The sequence below is a fragment of the Saccopteryx bilineata genome, chromosome 8 (genome assembly GCF_036850765.1).
Source record: "Saccopteryx bilineata isolate mSacBil1 chromosome 8, mSacBil1_pri_phased_curated, whole genome shotgun sequence".
In the NCBI taxonomy this organism is placed as follows: domain Eukaryota; kingdom Metazoa; phylum Chordata; class Mammalia; order Chiroptera; family Emballonuridae; genus Saccopteryx; species Saccopteryx bilineata.
The window spans coordinates 3,951,911-3,969,699 of record NC_089497.1 but is presented as its reverse complement, the minus strand read 5'-3'; the positions used below and the strand labels follow the sequence as shown (position 1 = coordinate 3,969,699).

The following is a 17,789-nucleotide window of genomic DNA, read 5'->3' as shown; positions in this document are numbered from 1 at the left end:
GTGGCCTCCACCTCGGGGGTTACAATGGCTCTGGTTGCAATAAAGCAACAGCCCAGATGGGCAGAGCATCGCCCCTAGGTGGGCATGCCAGCTGGATCCTGGTTGGGCGCATACAGGAGTCTGTCTCTCTGTCTCCCCACTTCTCACTTCAGAAAAATACACACACACACACACACACACACACAAAAAGAGTCTCAGTGCCCAAGGGTTTCGATGGGGGCGGGTCACACAGGCAGCGTCTGTACCAGCATTCCCAGCTCCTAGAAGGAAACCACAGGTTCAGGGTACGCACACAGGCGTTTGTGCAACTTCAGCACAATGAACCGTCCTCATCCAGGACGGTCAGAACCCTGCACAAGTTTAATTTTGCAGATGTCAGTCGAGGACGGACCTGCAAGCAGGGCTTTGTGAGAATGGTCCTCTCAGGGTTTGCTGCGCTGTTTTCTGCACACATAAGGAAACTGAAGAGCTTACTCTGGACCTCTTGACTTCTCAACCACAGGTAAAGCCACGTGACCCATTGGAAAGAAGTAGATTTTGAGGAGTAACCGAAGTTCAACTCCTGGCTTGGCCAGGAACTTGATCGGGGACTTTGTCTACCTTGCTTAACCTGTCTCCGCCTGACCATCCTCATTGGTGAATTGCAGATAACGCTAACTGCATAGGGCTTTTATTTTTTATTTTTTTTTATAGTTTATTGATTTTAGAGAAGGGAAGGAGAGAGAGAGAGAGAGAAATACAAAACAAAAACAATGAAACAAAACCACAGATTTAAAAAGAAAAGAGTTTTAAGGAGTTTAAAAGAAGAAGAAAGAGAAAGAAGGAGAGTGGTGGCAGAGATGAGGTGTGGCCACAAGGCCTAAAATACTGACTATTTGTGCCTTTTACAGCAGAAGGTCACTGCCCTGCACCTCCGGGCTCTGCTCAGCATCCTTAGCAAACACGCTCCTTTGATAACAGCCGAGGGCTCCTGCTCTCAACTCCCGAACGTGTCTGGTTAGAAAGAGAGTGCGTTGCGGAGGGAGACAGTGAACTCCGAGCTCCTGGAGTAGAATCATTTTTCTTGAGTTGCAGATTTATAATGAAGGCCGCTTGGACGCTGCGTAAAGAATGTTACCTGGGAAGTGGGGAGGGTTCTCCCTCAGTGCCGGGGTCAGAGGCAGCTGGACTGCTGCCAACGTACTTAGTGCAAAGCCTGTCATTAAGAGAATGAAGTTCAGCTGGTTTTTAGGTGCTGCGTCACCGTTTGGAGACAGGCTATAGAAGCAAAAGAAAAACCAAAAAACTTTTTCAAAAATGCTTTTTAAAAAAAATTATTAGTTTTTTTTTATCAATAATAGCAAAAATTACTATTTTTTTAGAGAAAAGGGAGGGGGGATGGTGGAGAGAGAGAGGGAAAGAGAAAGAGAAAGAGAAACATTGATTTGTTGTTCCGCTTATCGATGCATTCATTGGTTGATTCCTGTATGTGCCCTGATGGGAACCAAACCCGAAATTTGTCGTATCAGGACGACACTCGATCCAGCTGACCTCAGGAGGCTGGGGCTGAGCAAACAAACAAAACTTTCTGTTTTCAACGCACGGTTTGTCTTTGAAACAAAAATGAGGCCATCACTAAATACTGATAAATTCTGCTCTCCCATCAGCAATTTTTAGAGAAAAAAAAATTTGAGTGCATTCATAAGAGAGTCAGAGCCTGTGCTGGCTTCTCTAAATAAACGAGCTCCTTTATTTTGGAGATGTCCTGGTATTCCTCTGGATTTTTGTAGAGAGTTTGAGTGGTTAGCCACTTTGGCATTTATTAAATCTCCCTCTCCGGATGGGCATGATGTGGGACTTTGTCAAGACGATTACAGAAGCTTTCTGTTGTTCATTTTCTGTGATGTGGTTTTCGTCAGTAAGGGGCTGCCCTGATCTGCGCACGCTACACGCCGCGCCCTGCTGGTGCACACTGCTGTGTTCTATCTGCTAACAGAGCGGACAGTGGCTGCGGAGGGTGGGTTTGGCCACAGCAGAGCCTCCACTTGCATTTCCTGGGCCACCGCCGGTTGGGTGCATGCAGGAGTCTGTCTCTCTGCCTCCCCGCTGGTGGTGGTGGTGTCCGCAGGGTGCCTGTCATGTAAGCCCCTGTCCCCCTGTCATCTCAGGTGATCACGTCAGTGGTGGAGGGATTGGATTGGGTGTTCCTTCTAGTTGTTTTACTATTGTAATTTTGTTTGGTTAGAAAATGTCTGCTTTCTATCTGGTCTATCTTTCCTTTTACTTAGGTGATGTAGACTGTTAAAAAAACACACGTTATTTTGAGTATTTTTGCCATCTTTCTGGTTGGAATGTTAGGGATTGTGCATAAAGTTAGGCTCTCTTTTTTTTTTCTTTCTTTTTTTGTATGTGTGACAAAGACAGAGGGGGGGGACAGACAGACAGGAAGGGAGAGAGGTGAGAAGCACCAGTTCTTCATTGCGGCTCCTTAGGTGCTCATTGATTGCTTTCTCATATGTGTCTTGATGGGGGGGGGGCACAGAAGAACAAGTGATTCCTTGCTCAAGCCAGTGACCTTGGGCTCAAGCCAGTGACCTTGGGCTTCATTCCAGCCAGCGACCATGGAGTCACATCTATGATCCCACGCTTAAGCCAGCGACCCCGTACTCAAGCTGGATGAGCCCGCGCTCAAGCTGGCGACCTTGGGGTTTTGAACCTGGGTCCTCTGCATCCCAGTCCGATGCTTCATCCACTGTGCCACTGCCCAGTCATGCCAACTCTCTTTTCTTAATTTCTGGAATTTCCAAACCTATACAAAAGAAATCTAGTTTTCACAGGCTTCAGGTATGGCCAGTCTTGTTTAATCTTTAATCCTCCTCCTCCTCCGTTGTCTTCCATCTGACCCCAACTAACTTTGAAACAAATTGCAAACACTGTATCCTTTCATTGTGTAACCTATCTGTTGTTAGATTATAAAACTTGTTGTTTTTAAAAAAAATATTTTTATAAGGACTTTAAAAAAGTCAATATCATTTGCATGTTAATTATCAACAAATACCCAATGAGTGTTCAAGTTTCCTAAGTTTTCTCATAAAATACTTTTATTTGCAGTGACATTTTTCAAATCAGGACCCAATCGAAGTTCGTGATCCACCTTCGGTTGAATCCCCTCTGGATTCTGTTAATACGGTGTAACACTTTTCCTTCCTGTTTTCCCCATAATGTGCCATTGAGTCTGTAGGCCAGTTGCCTTGTCTTCAAATTTTAGGTCAGTTCGTAGTGTAAATTTTAGTGAAATCTGAAGTTTGCATTGCACGTAGGTTAACTTTTGTGGCAAGAACACTGCACAAAGGGCGAGCGAGGTGGACTCTTGAGCTGGTTTGGAGAGAGAGCTCGCGAGTGGTACGTTTCAGCACTTCCTTCTACTTCCCCTGGCGGAGTAAAACTTTCTCATCCCAGTCCTGATACTGACTAGCAGGTGGGAGAAGATGGGTGTTTGTAGATGATGTTATTTAAACATGGCATCATTTAACAAAATTACTTGTTATTATTACTACTGTTATTATTTTCTGTCATTCGCAACAGTATTGAAATAGCAGTCGTCCTTATTTGGCAGGAGATTGCCAGACAGACCACACAGTTTTACTTTCGTCCTCTGAGTCATTGGGTTTGGCCCACAGTACTTTTCCTATTAAGGATGATGAAATTCTTGCTGTTAAGTTTGTACTGGGCATGGTAAGCATAAAAATCCACGCAGTTAAAAATCCTAGACTTGTAGTTAATTCTTATGATTTATATGTAGAAACGTTAAGAAGGAAAGCTACCTTTAAATAGACATCATATTACCGAGAAAAGAAATGTAAAAAACCGTGTTCTTTATAAATAAAATCGGGTATTCACAATTTCAGATTTTTTTTTTGTGTGTGTGTGAATGGCAACATGTCAGATTTTCTTAAGCAGTAAAACACTGTTTGAGAGATTAACAAGCTTTGGCCGGGTAGCTCAGCTGGTTAGAGCATCTTCCAGAAGCATAGAGGTTGCCAGTTCAGTCCCCTGTCAGGGCACATACAGAAACAGATCAGTATTTCTGTCTCTCTCTCTCTCTCTCTCTCTCTCTCTCTCTCGCGCGCGCTCTAAAATCAATAACAGAAAAATAAATAAATAAAATGCTGGGCTTAAAAAAGTTAACAAATGAAAATTTTTAAATAAAAAAGGATAGTTAATTGACAAAATACTCTTAAAATTTATTTACTTGGGGGCCTGACAACTTGATGAAAATGACTTATTTTTCCTTCAATATTTGTTTCTCACAGTGGTGACTGTTAACGGGAGAAATGCCTCTGAACAGGAAAAAAATAAGAATGTTGATACTTATCTTCATGGAAATGTTTCCCTTTTTGGAGTTGACTAGTGAATTTGTGACTTTATGACTTCTTTCTGTATACTGCACTTATTTATGTTTTGTGGTTTACTTTCAAATTTTGCTGGTTACCTTTGGTCGTATGAAACTGTTTTTACTTGATTCCTATAATACATTAATGCTATTTTCACTGATTGTCTGTTGTTTAGGCGACCCTTAAGAACCTCTGAATTTTTCCTTATTGATGACAGGAAAGTGTTAACCAAATGCCTAGTGTGTGAAAAAGATGTTAATTTTGCTTTCTTAGTCCACTGGTCCTCCTTTGTCCTTATGTTAAAGAAAAAGTGTCCTAGCCCGAGACAGAGAGATAGAAAGAGAGACAGACAGAAAGGGAGAGAGATGAGAAGCATCAATTCTTCGCTGCGGCACTTTAGTTGTTCATTGATTGCTTTCTCATATGTGCCTTAACGGAGGGGCTCCAGCTGAGCCAGTGACCCCTTCCTTGCTCAAGCCAGTGACCTTGCGCTTCAAGCCAGTGACATTTGGGCTCAAGCCAGTGACCATGGGGACATGTCTACGATTCCATGCGAGCGACCTCGTGTTCAAGCTGGTGAGCCCGCACTCAAACCAGCGACCTCAGGATTTTTTTGAACCTGGGACCTTAGTGTCCCAGGTCTATGCTCTGTTAACTGAGCCACCACATGGTCAGGCCAGGTGTTTCTTTTATGTACTTACAGCATGTCTTTCCCTCATAAGCATGTTCTTTAACAGTTTCTATAGGTATTTTGAAATGACTCCTTAAATCTATCTTCTTCTCTACTAGGAGGGAGTGTTCTGTTGGATTGAAAATAATAAATCCAGTATAAACGGTGGTTAAAAACTGTATACTTACTAGGGCGGGGCTGACTTTGACTCCTTTTAACCTTTAAAAGAGAAAAATAAAGCATCGAAGGCGATGTAAATGTTGCTTTTACAGATGTTTCATGTACAAAAATTCATTACTAGGAAGAACAACTAAGATTGTGTTTCAATATTTGCTCCCAATTTATCATAGTTTATTAAAAAAAAAAGATAGGACCAGTTTCACAATTGCATGTTTGGTATTTTGAGTGATACAATGTGATGATTTCAGACTTCGTGGATAATTTACAGTGACAGTGAAGATGTGATAATGAAAGAGAGTTTGGCGTTATGAATAAAAATTTTGTATATTTTACAGAAGGGCCTTATTTAGTGTTGATATTCTCTGTTGAGGACATGGTTTGCTGAAAATGTTCTTGCACTTTCTTACCATTAAGGGGATCTCTTGTTTGACGGAACATCATTGGGCGGTGCCGTAACCAGCTTGAATTGCTTGTTTTTTTTCCCCCAACAGCTCTTAGTTCGTCCTTATGTAGATGAACAAACCCGACCTTTCCCACGGATACGGGAGGCCTCAGGTCACTATGGTGATTGTAAAAGTGGGAGCCTGGAGCTTCCGTCTCGGTAAACCATCTTACCGTTCTTTTCTTCTGTCTTTGCAGATAAATTATTAGTCATCACTGTAGCAACGAAAGAAAGTGATGGATTTCATCGGTTTATGCAGTCAGCCAAATACTTCAATTATACTGTGAAGGTATGTTACATCTTTCCTTGGTGGAGATGTTAAAATATGTGCTGATGGTACTTTCTCTTTTTTTTTTTTTACAACAACAACACAGTAACAATAGCAACTCAACCTGCAATCCATAGAAGGAGGGTGAGATTTGGTTACATGGTTGCTATTGAAATTTACACACACTGGATTGTTTCAAAGACACATTGTGGCCTTGTTCATACTCTGCCACTCTGACAAGAATGTCTTAATATGTGCTAATGCTTTGTATACACATGTTTACGCAATAACAGAGAAATGTGTATTTTTCTAGTTCTATTTGTTTGGAGAGTTTTGTGTAAGCGCAGTATAACTGAGATCGGGCAGTAGTTTTTTCTTTGTCTGCCCTAGTGTGTTTCTTTGTTTACAGAGAGTTGGAGGCGGGACAGAAGGGGCTTCCTCCTTCTGTTCCGTTATGAATTGTTTTCCCTGTTTTTTGTTTGTTTGTTTGTTTTTTTATTGGTTTGTTTTAGAGGAGTTTGGGACATTATAAAAATATAAAAAGATTTTAGAAGACATCTCTCGGGGAATACTCATTGATCAATGATCAGAGGAAACCTCAGGAATTTGTTAAAACTAGTAAGCCTGAGCTAGGAAAGGCTTTTTACATTTATTTATTGATTGATTTTTAAACTGATTTTTTTTTTTTTAAATAAAAACAAGGATCTGTTAGCCAGGTTTGTTTGTTTTTTTTCCTTCCACAAGTAAGAGGAGAATGGGGAGGGATCTCAGGAAGGAAAACAAACACGCACACAAATTTATACATTTACCAAAAAAAAAACCAAAAAAAAAAAAACCAACTAAAAAAATCCTAAAAACCCGAAACACTTTTAAAAAGGTTGGGGGGGGGGTATCTTTGCTTAGGGAAGATCAAGCTGTTCCGATATGTCATGTAGGAAGAAGGTGGAGCCGGACTTCTAGTCTCGATGGTAGTTCTAGGTGAATGTGGTCCTCCAGCCTTCCCACAGTGACGTCAGAACAGCCACCGTTCACAGGCGCCTGGGATCTGGCTCAGCGGAAGGCCTGCCGCTGAGGGACGGGAAGGAGCAGCACAGCCGGGCCCAGTGCTTGGCTGGTTGGAGCGCCCTCCCGATACGCTGAGGTTTCCGGTTCAGTCCCCCCATGGGGACACAGGCAGGAATCAGCATGAATGGGGGAATCAGTGGAACCACAAATCAGTGTTTCTTTCTCTCCTCACCTTCTCTTTTTTCTTCTCCCTAAAAGCAATCAGTACATTTAAAAAAAAAATCAATAGATGCCTTGGCCAGGCGGTTCAGTGGGTGAAATGTCCTCCCGGTGCCCCAAGGTCATGGGTTTGATCCCAGGTCAGGGATGAACAAGAAGCAAATGAGAAACAGTCAGTGAGCACACAATGAAATGGAACAGCTTGAGTGGAGCAATGAGTTGATGCTTCTGTCTCTCTCTAACCCTTCCTCTCTCTCTCAATTCAGTGGGAAAATTAGTTAAAAAGCGAAAGCCGCATCGGGACTGGTAGGGGGGGCAGAGACACCAAATGAGCTGGTCCCACACCCAGGTGTGGTGACTCAGGAGGGAAACCTCAGCTGTGGGGTTCCCCCTGAGGAGGGAGGGGTCCCAGCCCCAGCCCAGGCCCCCAGCCCAGGGTCCCAGTGCCGGGAAGAGAAGTCCCCACAACTTCTGACTGTAAAACCAGCAGGGACTGTGGCTGAGGGAGACGGAGCTGCTGGAGTCCCAGGCGTTCCTCTTAAAGGGCCCACACAGACTGCCTCAGACTCCCTCCCTCTGGGCTCTGGCACTGGGGCAGCAGCTTGAAGGGCACCAGGGGCGCACGGGGAGGAACTGGACTGTCAGACATCAGAGTAAGAGCTGGGGGTGGGAGGGCAGCTTTCTCCCAGACACAAGTGCTGGCAGAAGCCAGAGTTCTTTTTCTGGGACACTCCCAGCCCCAGAGCCAGCAGGCAGGTGCCCTGTCTCAGTGTCCATCAGCCTGGCTCTAACTCTTTGCCTTACCCTGGTGATTCCCTGAGACCCTGCCCCACCCAGCTTGTGTGCCCACCCAAGCCATTTCCAGTGGCTTCACTGTACAAATGGCCTCTCTTGCCTCATGCTTCAGACTTTCCTAATTCTCTCCAGCAAGCAGCATCTGGCCTCTGCGTGTCCCAGACCTCTTGCTAGGTGGTGCCTGGCACACAGCTCCTGCAGCCACCCACCTTGGTTTGCAGCTTGGCCTCTCCTGGCAATGAATACATATGTATTAACAATTGAATCTAAAAAAGGAATCAAAATAAATCAACAAGCAGAACAGAAACAGACTTATAGATACAGAAAACTTTTTTTTTTAAGCTATAGAGAGAGAGAGAATGCGACAGGAAGGGAGAGAGATAAACATCAACTTGTAGTTGCGTCATTTTAGTTGTGCATTGATTGCTTCTCCTATGAGCCTTGACTGCTGCTTAACCCAGCAAACACTGGGCCCAGGCCAGTGACCATGTGATCCTGTCCGTGGTCCCGTGCTGAGCCGGCAACCCCACACTCAAGCCGGATGAGCCTGCACTCGAGCCCGCCACCTCAGGGATTCGAACCTGGGTCCTCTCTATCCACTGTGCCACCGCCTGGTCAGGCAGTAATTATTTTTTTACATTTCTTTTATTATTTTGGATTAATTTTAAAATTTTCATTCCCCCTTAATTTCACAAATCTGCCAGGGTATCATTTTGGGAAGTTCAGACTCACTTCTGATGAAGCCAGGCTCCGAGGCACGTGTGTGGGCGCGGGGCACACACCTCCCTCCTGGGCGCTCCCAGCCTGGGGTGTGGCCCCGCACGGGCGTCCAGGAGGGAGCCAGGAGGCGCAGGCCGCGAGGAGGACGGGGCCACAGAGGCAGATGCAGGCCTCGAGGAGGACGGCCCCCGGCTCAGTTCTGCTTGGTTGTGCTCGGGCACTTTCTTGCTGCGATGACTTCCTGGAGCTTCTGAGCGCGCTGTGAACAGCGAAGAGGGTGCTGGTTGACATGCCACCCTCTGTGTTGCCCTGAACAGCCCGTTTTGGGTTCAGTAGGAAAATGCCGGAAGGTCCTGTCAGGGGGTCACTGAGCCTCAGGGGTATTCACTGTTCATCGCCTTGGTTTCCTGGCCGATTGAAAATGGGGATGGGAACTTGCTGCATTTTTTTTTTTAAATCAGAACAAATAGAAATAAATTGCGAGAAATACTTTCTGCGAACCACCCTGCCTGGCTGGTCCTCTCTCCCCAATGAGACTCGACTTTTGAATGGCAACGTTGGGAATGGCATTTTACGGGGTGGAATAACATGGAAGACTTACGACCCGACCTAGGTCTCCGGCTGTTTTCTTGCTAGTCATCGTGATTGAGTGAAACATCTAAAATGCAGTTACTGTGGAATACCCTGCCAAGTTGCGGCTGGCTTCCTGTTGTGACGATGCTGTCCTGTGAATTCCGCTCAGGGATGAACTGTTGGTTCTGTTTACAGGTCCTTGGTCAAGGAGAAGAGTGGAGAGGGGGCGATGGAATTAACAGCATTGGAGGAGGCCAAAAAGTAAGGTTGATGAAAGAGGTTATGGAACATTATGCCAGTCAAGAGGACCTGGTCGTCTTGTTTACGGAATGGTAAGAGACATACTCACTCACTCTGTGGGTTTTCAAGTCTGTGTTAGTTTATTTTTACAAAGAGTTGAAACCTGTATGTGTCGCTGACCCATGGAGTTGTTTTATTCCTGAGGAATCATTGCTTTAAAAAGTGGATTTGACTCATAATTGTAAATCCAGGGTCTGACACGGTGATGTGCTATGATCAAATTTGATGAGTTGCCATGGACGCCAATGAGAAAGCAGGGCATGAGGTCACGTGTTTGTGAAGTTCATGTTTTAACCGTGATGTAGAGATGGAGTTAAGATCATGTTGAACTTTCCTATTGAGGAGAATCACTCAAGGAATTCTGGTCAACAAGGAGGAAATACTAGGTCACATAAAGCTATAAGTGACAAATAAGAAAATCTGTGTTCATGAAGAAAGCAGGGCCTTTCCCATATGTAATTTTTATTTTATATACCATTCTACTTCCACTTAACTTTGGGCGCCTACCACTTTCTCTACCTTTTTAACTGTTTTTAATAACGTCACATTGTTGTGAGTCATTAGTGGTCGCCACCTTCTCTGCCTTGTTTATTTTTATGTTTTGGTTATCGATTTTTTCTTTTCTAATTCAGGAAAATTTCTTTATATCTCTCCTTCAATGTGAAAATCTAAAACCCCAAATCATTGCAGATGAAAGTTAAGACCAATGCTTTTTATGCAGATGTGTTATATAAATAGCAAAGGCATACAGTTTGAAATGAAAATAGATGTAATAAATTCCAGTATTACTGAGCTTAAAAGTTTTGAAAGGGTCCCTATACTTGCATCTCAAATATTCTTTTTTTGTTTGTTTGTTTGTTTTGTTATTTTTTTTAAATTTATTTATTTATTTATTCATTTTTAGAGAGGAGAGAGAGAGGGTGAGAGACAGAGAGAGAGGAGAGAGAGACAGAGAGAGAGAAGGGGGGAGGAACTGGAAGCATCAACTCCCATATGTGCCTTGACCAGGCAAGCCCAGGGTTTCGAACCGGCGACCTCAGCATTTCCAGGTCGACGCTTTATCCACTGCGCCACCACAGGTCAGGTGCATCTCAAATATTCTTAATATCTCCTGTAAAAAAAAAAAAAAAAGAAAAAAAAGAAAAAAAAATTAGTCTCTGCTTATATGAGATGTAATTGAGCTGGTGCTGTCTATTGGGCATTTTTCTACAGGGTTTATTATTATATATATATATTTACCCTTGGCACAAGAGTAGGAAGCTTATAATGAGTGTGTAGATTAAATATCAAGTCTATTTTGGTTTTAAATTACTGTGGATTTTGAACAACCCATTTTGGTCAGCTTGAATTTGCCATACACATGTTGTAGGTTGCAGTTCTGATCTTGAGGCAGCTCCTTGTAAAAGTTGCCTACCGCCTGTCCGCCGGTGATGGTTTTAGGAAGAGCTTCCACTCTGTGTTGGCCCTGCCTTCCCCGCCTCACCTGAGAGGGAGCCGGGGAAGAAAGGGGTTTATTCAGGAGCCAGTGAACTTCCTTATTAATGAAGGAAGAGAAGCTGAGTGGTAGCTGAAGACGGCTGAGGTTTCCTTTGTTTATTTAGACGATAACTTCAAGACCCAGCTGGATACAGAAGAAGGCAATACAATTTTAATGGGAGGCCAGCATCCGCCAGATGCTGTTAGGGTTTGGACTATATAACCGTGACCCAAACAGACCAAATTTCTGACGACTTCCTCTGTGAGGACAGCCAGCTAACTGAAAACATGTGGCCTCCCCTCCAGCACAAGCCACTGTTGAGGAAGGGTCATTAACATTTTCTTCACCGCCTGTCTGCCTCGTGTGTCCTGGGGAAGCCCCGTGAGGAGGATGGGAAGTCACCAAGGAAAAGAGGGGCGGAGAGTGGGTGTCACTTCAGAGCCTTTTTCTTTCTTATTTTTGTTTAAACAACACCCTCTTTAAAAAAACAAATGTATTGTGTACGGAGTGATCAATGCAATTGAAAACTACAGAGCAGTGAATTAGGTTGTTCGTAAATTGTTTGGAAGAGGCTACCCGTTCCGTCACAGAATTGCTAACCATCGAATTCAGCTTTCCCTCTGGTTGAGGTTAGAATTCGGAATACATTAATTTTAATAAATGAAGCAAATTCTTACTTCTGGCATGATTTCTTTTTTTTTAGGACCATTCAAAAGTAATTGTTTTTTTGGAAGCCTGGGTCACTATTTCCCTGTGTATAAGACGCAGCCTTTTTTGAAAAATTTGGGGTCTAAACACTGGGTGTGTCTTATACACTGGTTGTAGATATTTTTTTGTATGCATTTTCTGCTTTCTCATGCTGGTTTTTGTGCTCATTGTTGAAGACAGTTACTCGTCATCAGACACAGATGAGGACAAGCTGATGGATGGGAGTTTTGACAGTGGGCAGGAGTTGTATGAATTTTATGATGAGTAAAACTTGAGTTCATTAATTTTATGTAATACATTTTTTCCCCCAAATTTCGGGCCCCCAAATTGAGGTGTGTCTTATACATGAGGAATACGCTATGTGAAGACAGATTGTACGCTTAATGGTTTAGATAGGCTTCTTTAAAAATTAGCTCTATTGAGGTATGATTTACATATCAAGACATACACTCATTTTAAGTGTTACATTTAATAATTTTTATAAATTTATGGAGTTGTGCAATTATCATCGGTACTGGATTTTGGAATAGTCCCAATACCCCAAAGTGAGCTCTTGAGCTCACTGAGATAGGCTCAAAGCCTATCCAGTTTGAACACAATTTTTTGTTGTTGTCATTAAATATTTGTTGAAACAATTTTAAACAAGAGAACTGGGGGCATTTTGAATTTTATAATAAGGTACTTTGCATTACTTTAAAATTTTCTTCCAAAGCATGTTTTTCTTTGACGCTAGTGACGTTGATGGCCAATAGACCTAGTTATTCTATATTGTCCATTATTTTTAAGTCGTGTATGGGCCAATATGTAAGAAAAAAATGTTTGAGTAGCTGTGAGTAAATTAGATGCATCCTGAATATCTCCACAAACTTACTCTGTGACAGGGACAGTAAAATAAATGTAAAGTAGCAGCATCCAGATCCTAAGATAAGCACATGGAAGAATCCTTTTGGATATCAGATAAATATCTAATAAAAACTTTGGCTATTTATTTTACTCTTTTTATTCTAGACTTAAGAAAATTCTTTGGAAGAAAAGTGGTTGAAATAAAGTTGGTGCAATTATTTCAATATGAAGTTGGACTATGCAGTTATTTATACTTTTTTTTTTTTTTTTTTGGTGGCACAATATTATACTGTTAACCAGAGAGCAAATATGCTGCATTTTGAAAGACTCCCAATTTGTGAAATATTTGAAAAACGTACTTAGTGGTGGTTATTTGCCTCAGCAAACGCGGTATTTCCTCTATGAAAACATCTACTGAAGCATTTTGGTTCACTGAGGTATTTGTTTAAAGAAGATTGACTACACTGAGTTGGCCGTTTATAGGCTGTTGCTAACTAGTCATAGCAATAAGGAATGTCACTTAAACTAGAATGGTAGTCAGTGTTGTAATATAAAAGTTAATGTAGAATTAAAATGAACATAAAATAAAGCCTTTATTTATTTATTTATTTATTTATTTATTTATTTATGAGAGAGAAAGAAACAGGAAGAAAGAGAGATGAGAAGCATCAATTCTTCATTGCCGCACCTTAGTTGTTCATTGATTACTTTCTCATATGTGCCTTAACCTGGGAGCTCCTGCCAAGCCAGTGACCCCTTTCTTTTTTTTTTCTTCTTTTTTTTGTATTTTTCTGAAGCTGGAAACGGAGAGAGACAGTCAGACTCCCACATGCGCCCGACCGGGATCCACCCGGCATGCCCACCAGGGGGCGACGCTCTGCCCACCAGGGGGCGACGCTCTGCCCACCAGGGGGCGATGCTCTGCCCCTCCGGGGCGTCGCTCTGTTGCGACCAGAGCAACTCTAGCGCCTGGGGCAGAGGCCAAGGAGCCATCCCCAGCGCCCGGGCCATCTTTGCTCCAATGGAGCCTCGGCTGCGGGAGGGGAAGAGAAGACAGAGAGGAGGAAGGAGAGGGGGAGGGGTGGAGAAGCAGATGGGCGCCTCTCCTGTGTGCCCTGGCCGGGAATCGAACCTGGGACTTCTGCACGCCAGGCCGACGCTCTACCACTGAGCCAACCGGCCAGGGCCTGACCCCTTTCTTAAGCCAGCGACTCTGCGCTCAAGCTGGCTACGTTGGGATTTCGAACCTGGGACTTCAAGCCTCCCAAGTTGATGCTCCATCCACTGCGCCACCACCAGTCAGGCAAAATAAAGCCATTGTTATAGTAATTTTATAGGTGGCTTTGGTTGGGGAGAATGACTGAGGATGAATCAACCTGGGCAGAAAATCTCAGTCACGCAGATCTTGGCTGTGTGTCTTATCCTTTTGACCCTCCGTTGCCAGCTTCTATGTACTTATCAGACTGAATTGTAATTGGTTTGTATGTTTCAGACAGTGAAGCTGGGGACTGTATCTGGTTTCCATGTTGTCAGAGTAAAGAGCAGGGGCTCAATAAACACCGGGTAAGAGGAAATTGTATCCAAAGAGAGGGAGAAACAATGTTCAAGAAAGAAAAATAATGTGGGTGCTTTGTTACTATTTTTAAAGATTCTTCCTCGTTCATTTGGAGAATGTAAATGAATTAGGAAAAGCAGAAAAAACATGCCAATTTTCTAAAAAAAAATTTATTTAAAAATTGAATTTTGGTTAGGAACTATGAGAATGATGGTCTTTGGTTCTGGTCTCTCACATGCCAGCCGACTGCTAATTAAACATCATTTTGCTTAAAGGTGAGTTCGGTGAAGAGATTCTCCAGACTGCATGTGTACATGTCTTGAACATAAATTGTGATCCTGTCCCTGAACGTCACATTCTAGAAAAAGAAATAAATGCAAATCCTGCCCTCAAGGAATGCTCATATTATACTAATTCTGCCAATAAAATTGAACAAACCTCATTTGGAGGAAAAAAGTATGTCCCCCCCCCCCAAAAAAAAAAAAGAAAAATCTGAATGTGGGCATGATCTCCTTAGAATCATTTACTGTTACGGAACTGTGAAAGATGACTTGATTGGGTCATTTTACTCATTGCGAAAATATTTTTACTCCTTGGTTATTGTCGTAAGTGTCATTTGGACGCATTCTGCAGCAGATCAGAACCTATCTCAGTCTACGAAATAAACACCTCATGCCTCTCGTAGTTGGGCTGACATACCCACCCAGCGTGCCTGCATTTCACCGGGTCTCCCGCAGTTGATAACAAGACAGGAGTCAACATTTTCTGAAAGCAGAGCTTTTCCAGTGCGGTGGCTGTAATTTTCACCAACTAGCGGTGGTGGGTTTATGGGACAGACTCCTTTGGTCTGGCCGTGATGACAGTTTAAGTGTGCAGACATAAAGCACCTAGTCATTAGCGAGGGACAGCGTTTCATTATGTGAGGGGGAAGGGAGGCCAGAGCGTGTCCAAGGTCTGGGTTTCTGGGCTGCCGCCCTCCCCCCTCCCCCCTCCCCCGCCCCGCCCTGCCCCGCCCCCTCTGCCTTTGATGGGAAGATTGAGCTGTTAGCTGTCACTTAAATATATAAATATATCGCACTGCCTTCTAGCTCACTCAGAACAGCTGAAGATGCTTGGACATTCTGTAGGACGTGACTGCCTTCCTGTTTCAAGCTCTCCAGACGTCCTGTGACTGTTTACTGAGGGTGTTGGTAGGTAGTAGGATGAGGAAGAAGCCGGTGGCGTGCGAGGGGAACGTGCGGTGTTTCTGTATTTCGAGATTGATGCGTGGTAGTCTGGTATAACCTGATTTGTATATTTCATGTGTGTGTGTATATCACACATACATGATTATGTGTGTATATATATATACACATATACACATGCATACATAGTACATACACATATACACATACATTCATACATGCATACACCCACAGTATATCCCCCCCAAACCATATTGTTTACTCTGTGAATTTAGTCTTTTAAGTAAACATGTATTAAGCATCTGTTAAGTGGTGCAAAATATGGAGGGGGGGGGGCGTTGACCAGGATACATGAACTATCACTTTAGAACTAAAGAGAGATTTTCATTCATTAACCATCTATTAACTACTGATTTAAAAACTCAGCAGACTGACTCAGCAGCAAGTGATGGGGACGGTGGTGCGGCCGCCGGCCGCCAGGCTCTCCTCAGCTGCCGCTGCTGGGAGTCACTGCAGCCCTGGGCCACCACCCGCACGCAGAACGCAGTCTGGGGAAACGGACCCTCCGGCCAGGCCCTGTCCGTCTTCCTGGCTCCGCCCCCTGCCCAGCCCCAGGCAGAGTGCTGTGTGCAGGAGACACGGTTATGTTTCGTGCGGAGGAAAATGCTCGGTTGTGAAAATAGTTCCTACTTTATAGAAGCTGAAAGTCCCTACTATCATGTCCTCAGTTCCACCGAGGAAATTTAATTATTTCCATTGTGATTTTATTTATTCTGCAGGTTCAGATGGGTGGATATTTTCTTTCCTTTTTTTTTTTTTGTGATAGAGACAGAGGGAGAGACCGAGAGAGGGACAGATAGGGACAGACAGACAGGAACAGAGAGAGATGAGAAGCGTCAATCATTAGTTTTTGACTGGGGGGGGGGGCTCCAGCCAAGCAAGTGACCCCTTGCTCAAGTAAGTGACTTGGGGCTCAAGCCAGTGACCATGAGGTCATGTCTATGATCCCACACTCAAGCCGGTGATCTCGGGGTTTCGAACCTGGGTCCTCAGTGTGCCCGGCTGACGCTCTATCCACTGTGCCACACCTGGTCAGGCCGTGGTTGTAAAATTTCAATGACCTGTTGGAGGTAGAACTCTGCCCCGTGTGGTTGGTGGCCTCAGCATGACCACCTGAAGTGAACTCTGGAAAGTTTTATTTGTTCTGCATATTTAAACGGACTGAATTCCTCTGAGAATTATTTTTATGAACTTTGTGCATTAAAAAAAAAAAGAAAGAAAAGAACTTGACTATTTGGGTTTTTGTGGTCAAAGTAATTTTCAGTAGGAAACCTTGGAAAATTTTAAATTGATTCAAAGAAATTTTCTAAAGTACTTAAAATACAGAAATAGCAATGGCACTAGAATAAGATGGAAATATTTTAGCAACCTTAAATTAAAAAAAAATGTTCTCATTTGAATAACATGAAGAAAAACTTTTTGCCTTCACAGTTTGCTTTAAAATAATTGCTTTCTGTGATAAAGGGAATGCATGCGCTTGCTCATACAATACTAACTTATAAAAGTCCAAGTGTCCGCGGCTCTCCTTGTCTAAGCCTTTGGCTTCCGCTAATCGTTTGGGAGACACTGACTGGAGATAGTGTGTCCTTGTCTAGGGTTGCAGAGACAGACAACACTCACGTTCCAGACGTGCTTATTGAACTCAGCGGAAGTGCTGTTACCTGCACTTTGGCCCCAGTTCCTGATCTTAGGATTCTCTGACCCAGTCAGCGCTGTTTCTTGCCCCCCCCTCCCCCACGATGTGTTGAGGCTCAGGCCCCTCTGTGGCTTGCCCGGCTGTCTCTGTCTCCCCCGGTTTGGTTTATTTCAGGGGTCCCCAAACTACAGCCCGGGGCCCACATGCGGCCCCCTGAGGCCATTTATCTGGCCCCCACCGCACTTTCGGAAGGGGCACCTCTTTCATTGGTGGTCAGTGAGAGGAGCATAGTTCCCATGGAAATACTGGTCAGTTTATTGATTTCAATTTACTTGTTCTTTATTTTAAATATTGTATTTGTTCCTGTTTTGGTTTTTTTTACTTTAAAATAAGATATATGCAGTGTGCATAGGGATTTGTTCAGAGTTTTTTTTTAATGTCCGGCCCTCCAACAGTCTGAGGGACAGTGAACTGGCCCCTGTGTAAAAAGTTTGGGGACCCCTGGTTTATTTGGTTCCGTGACTCATGGTGCGACGACCCATAAATCCGATCTTATTTCTGAATCTTCCGATTAAAAATTATCTCAGCAACTCGTCTTGTGGAGGAAAATGCCCTCGTCAGAAAAGATAAGATGATCTCAAGAGGCAGCGTATGTAAGTGGTCACGCTGAGGAAATCAGAGGTGTTTGTTTATAAGAAAAACGCGAGTTTGATAGATTTATGCCAGTATTGTTTTGCGAAGTCAGGTTAATTCTGTATTTATTTATTTATGTATGTATGTC

The 17,789-nt window shown here is 43.5% G+C and overlaps 1 protein-coding gene across 2 annotated transcripts in view; it reads left to right on the top strand.

Annotated features, from left to right (window-relative positions):
• PLOD2 (procollagen-lysine,2-oxoglutarate 5-dioxygenase 2) overlaps window positions 1-17,789 on the top strand; it is a 91,889-nt gene that overhangs the window by 31,756 nt on the left and 42,344 nt on the right. For both annotated transcript variants that reach the window (XM_066241324.1, XM_066241323.1), the window contains exons 2-3: window positions 5,863-5,954; window positions 9,441-9,577. In XM_066241324.1, coding sequence (XP_066097421.1) covers window positions 5,863-5,954; window positions 9,441-9,577 — 229 coding nt within the window. The remainder of the gene's footprint in view (window positions 1-5,862; window positions 5,955-9,440; window positions 9,578-17,789) is intronic.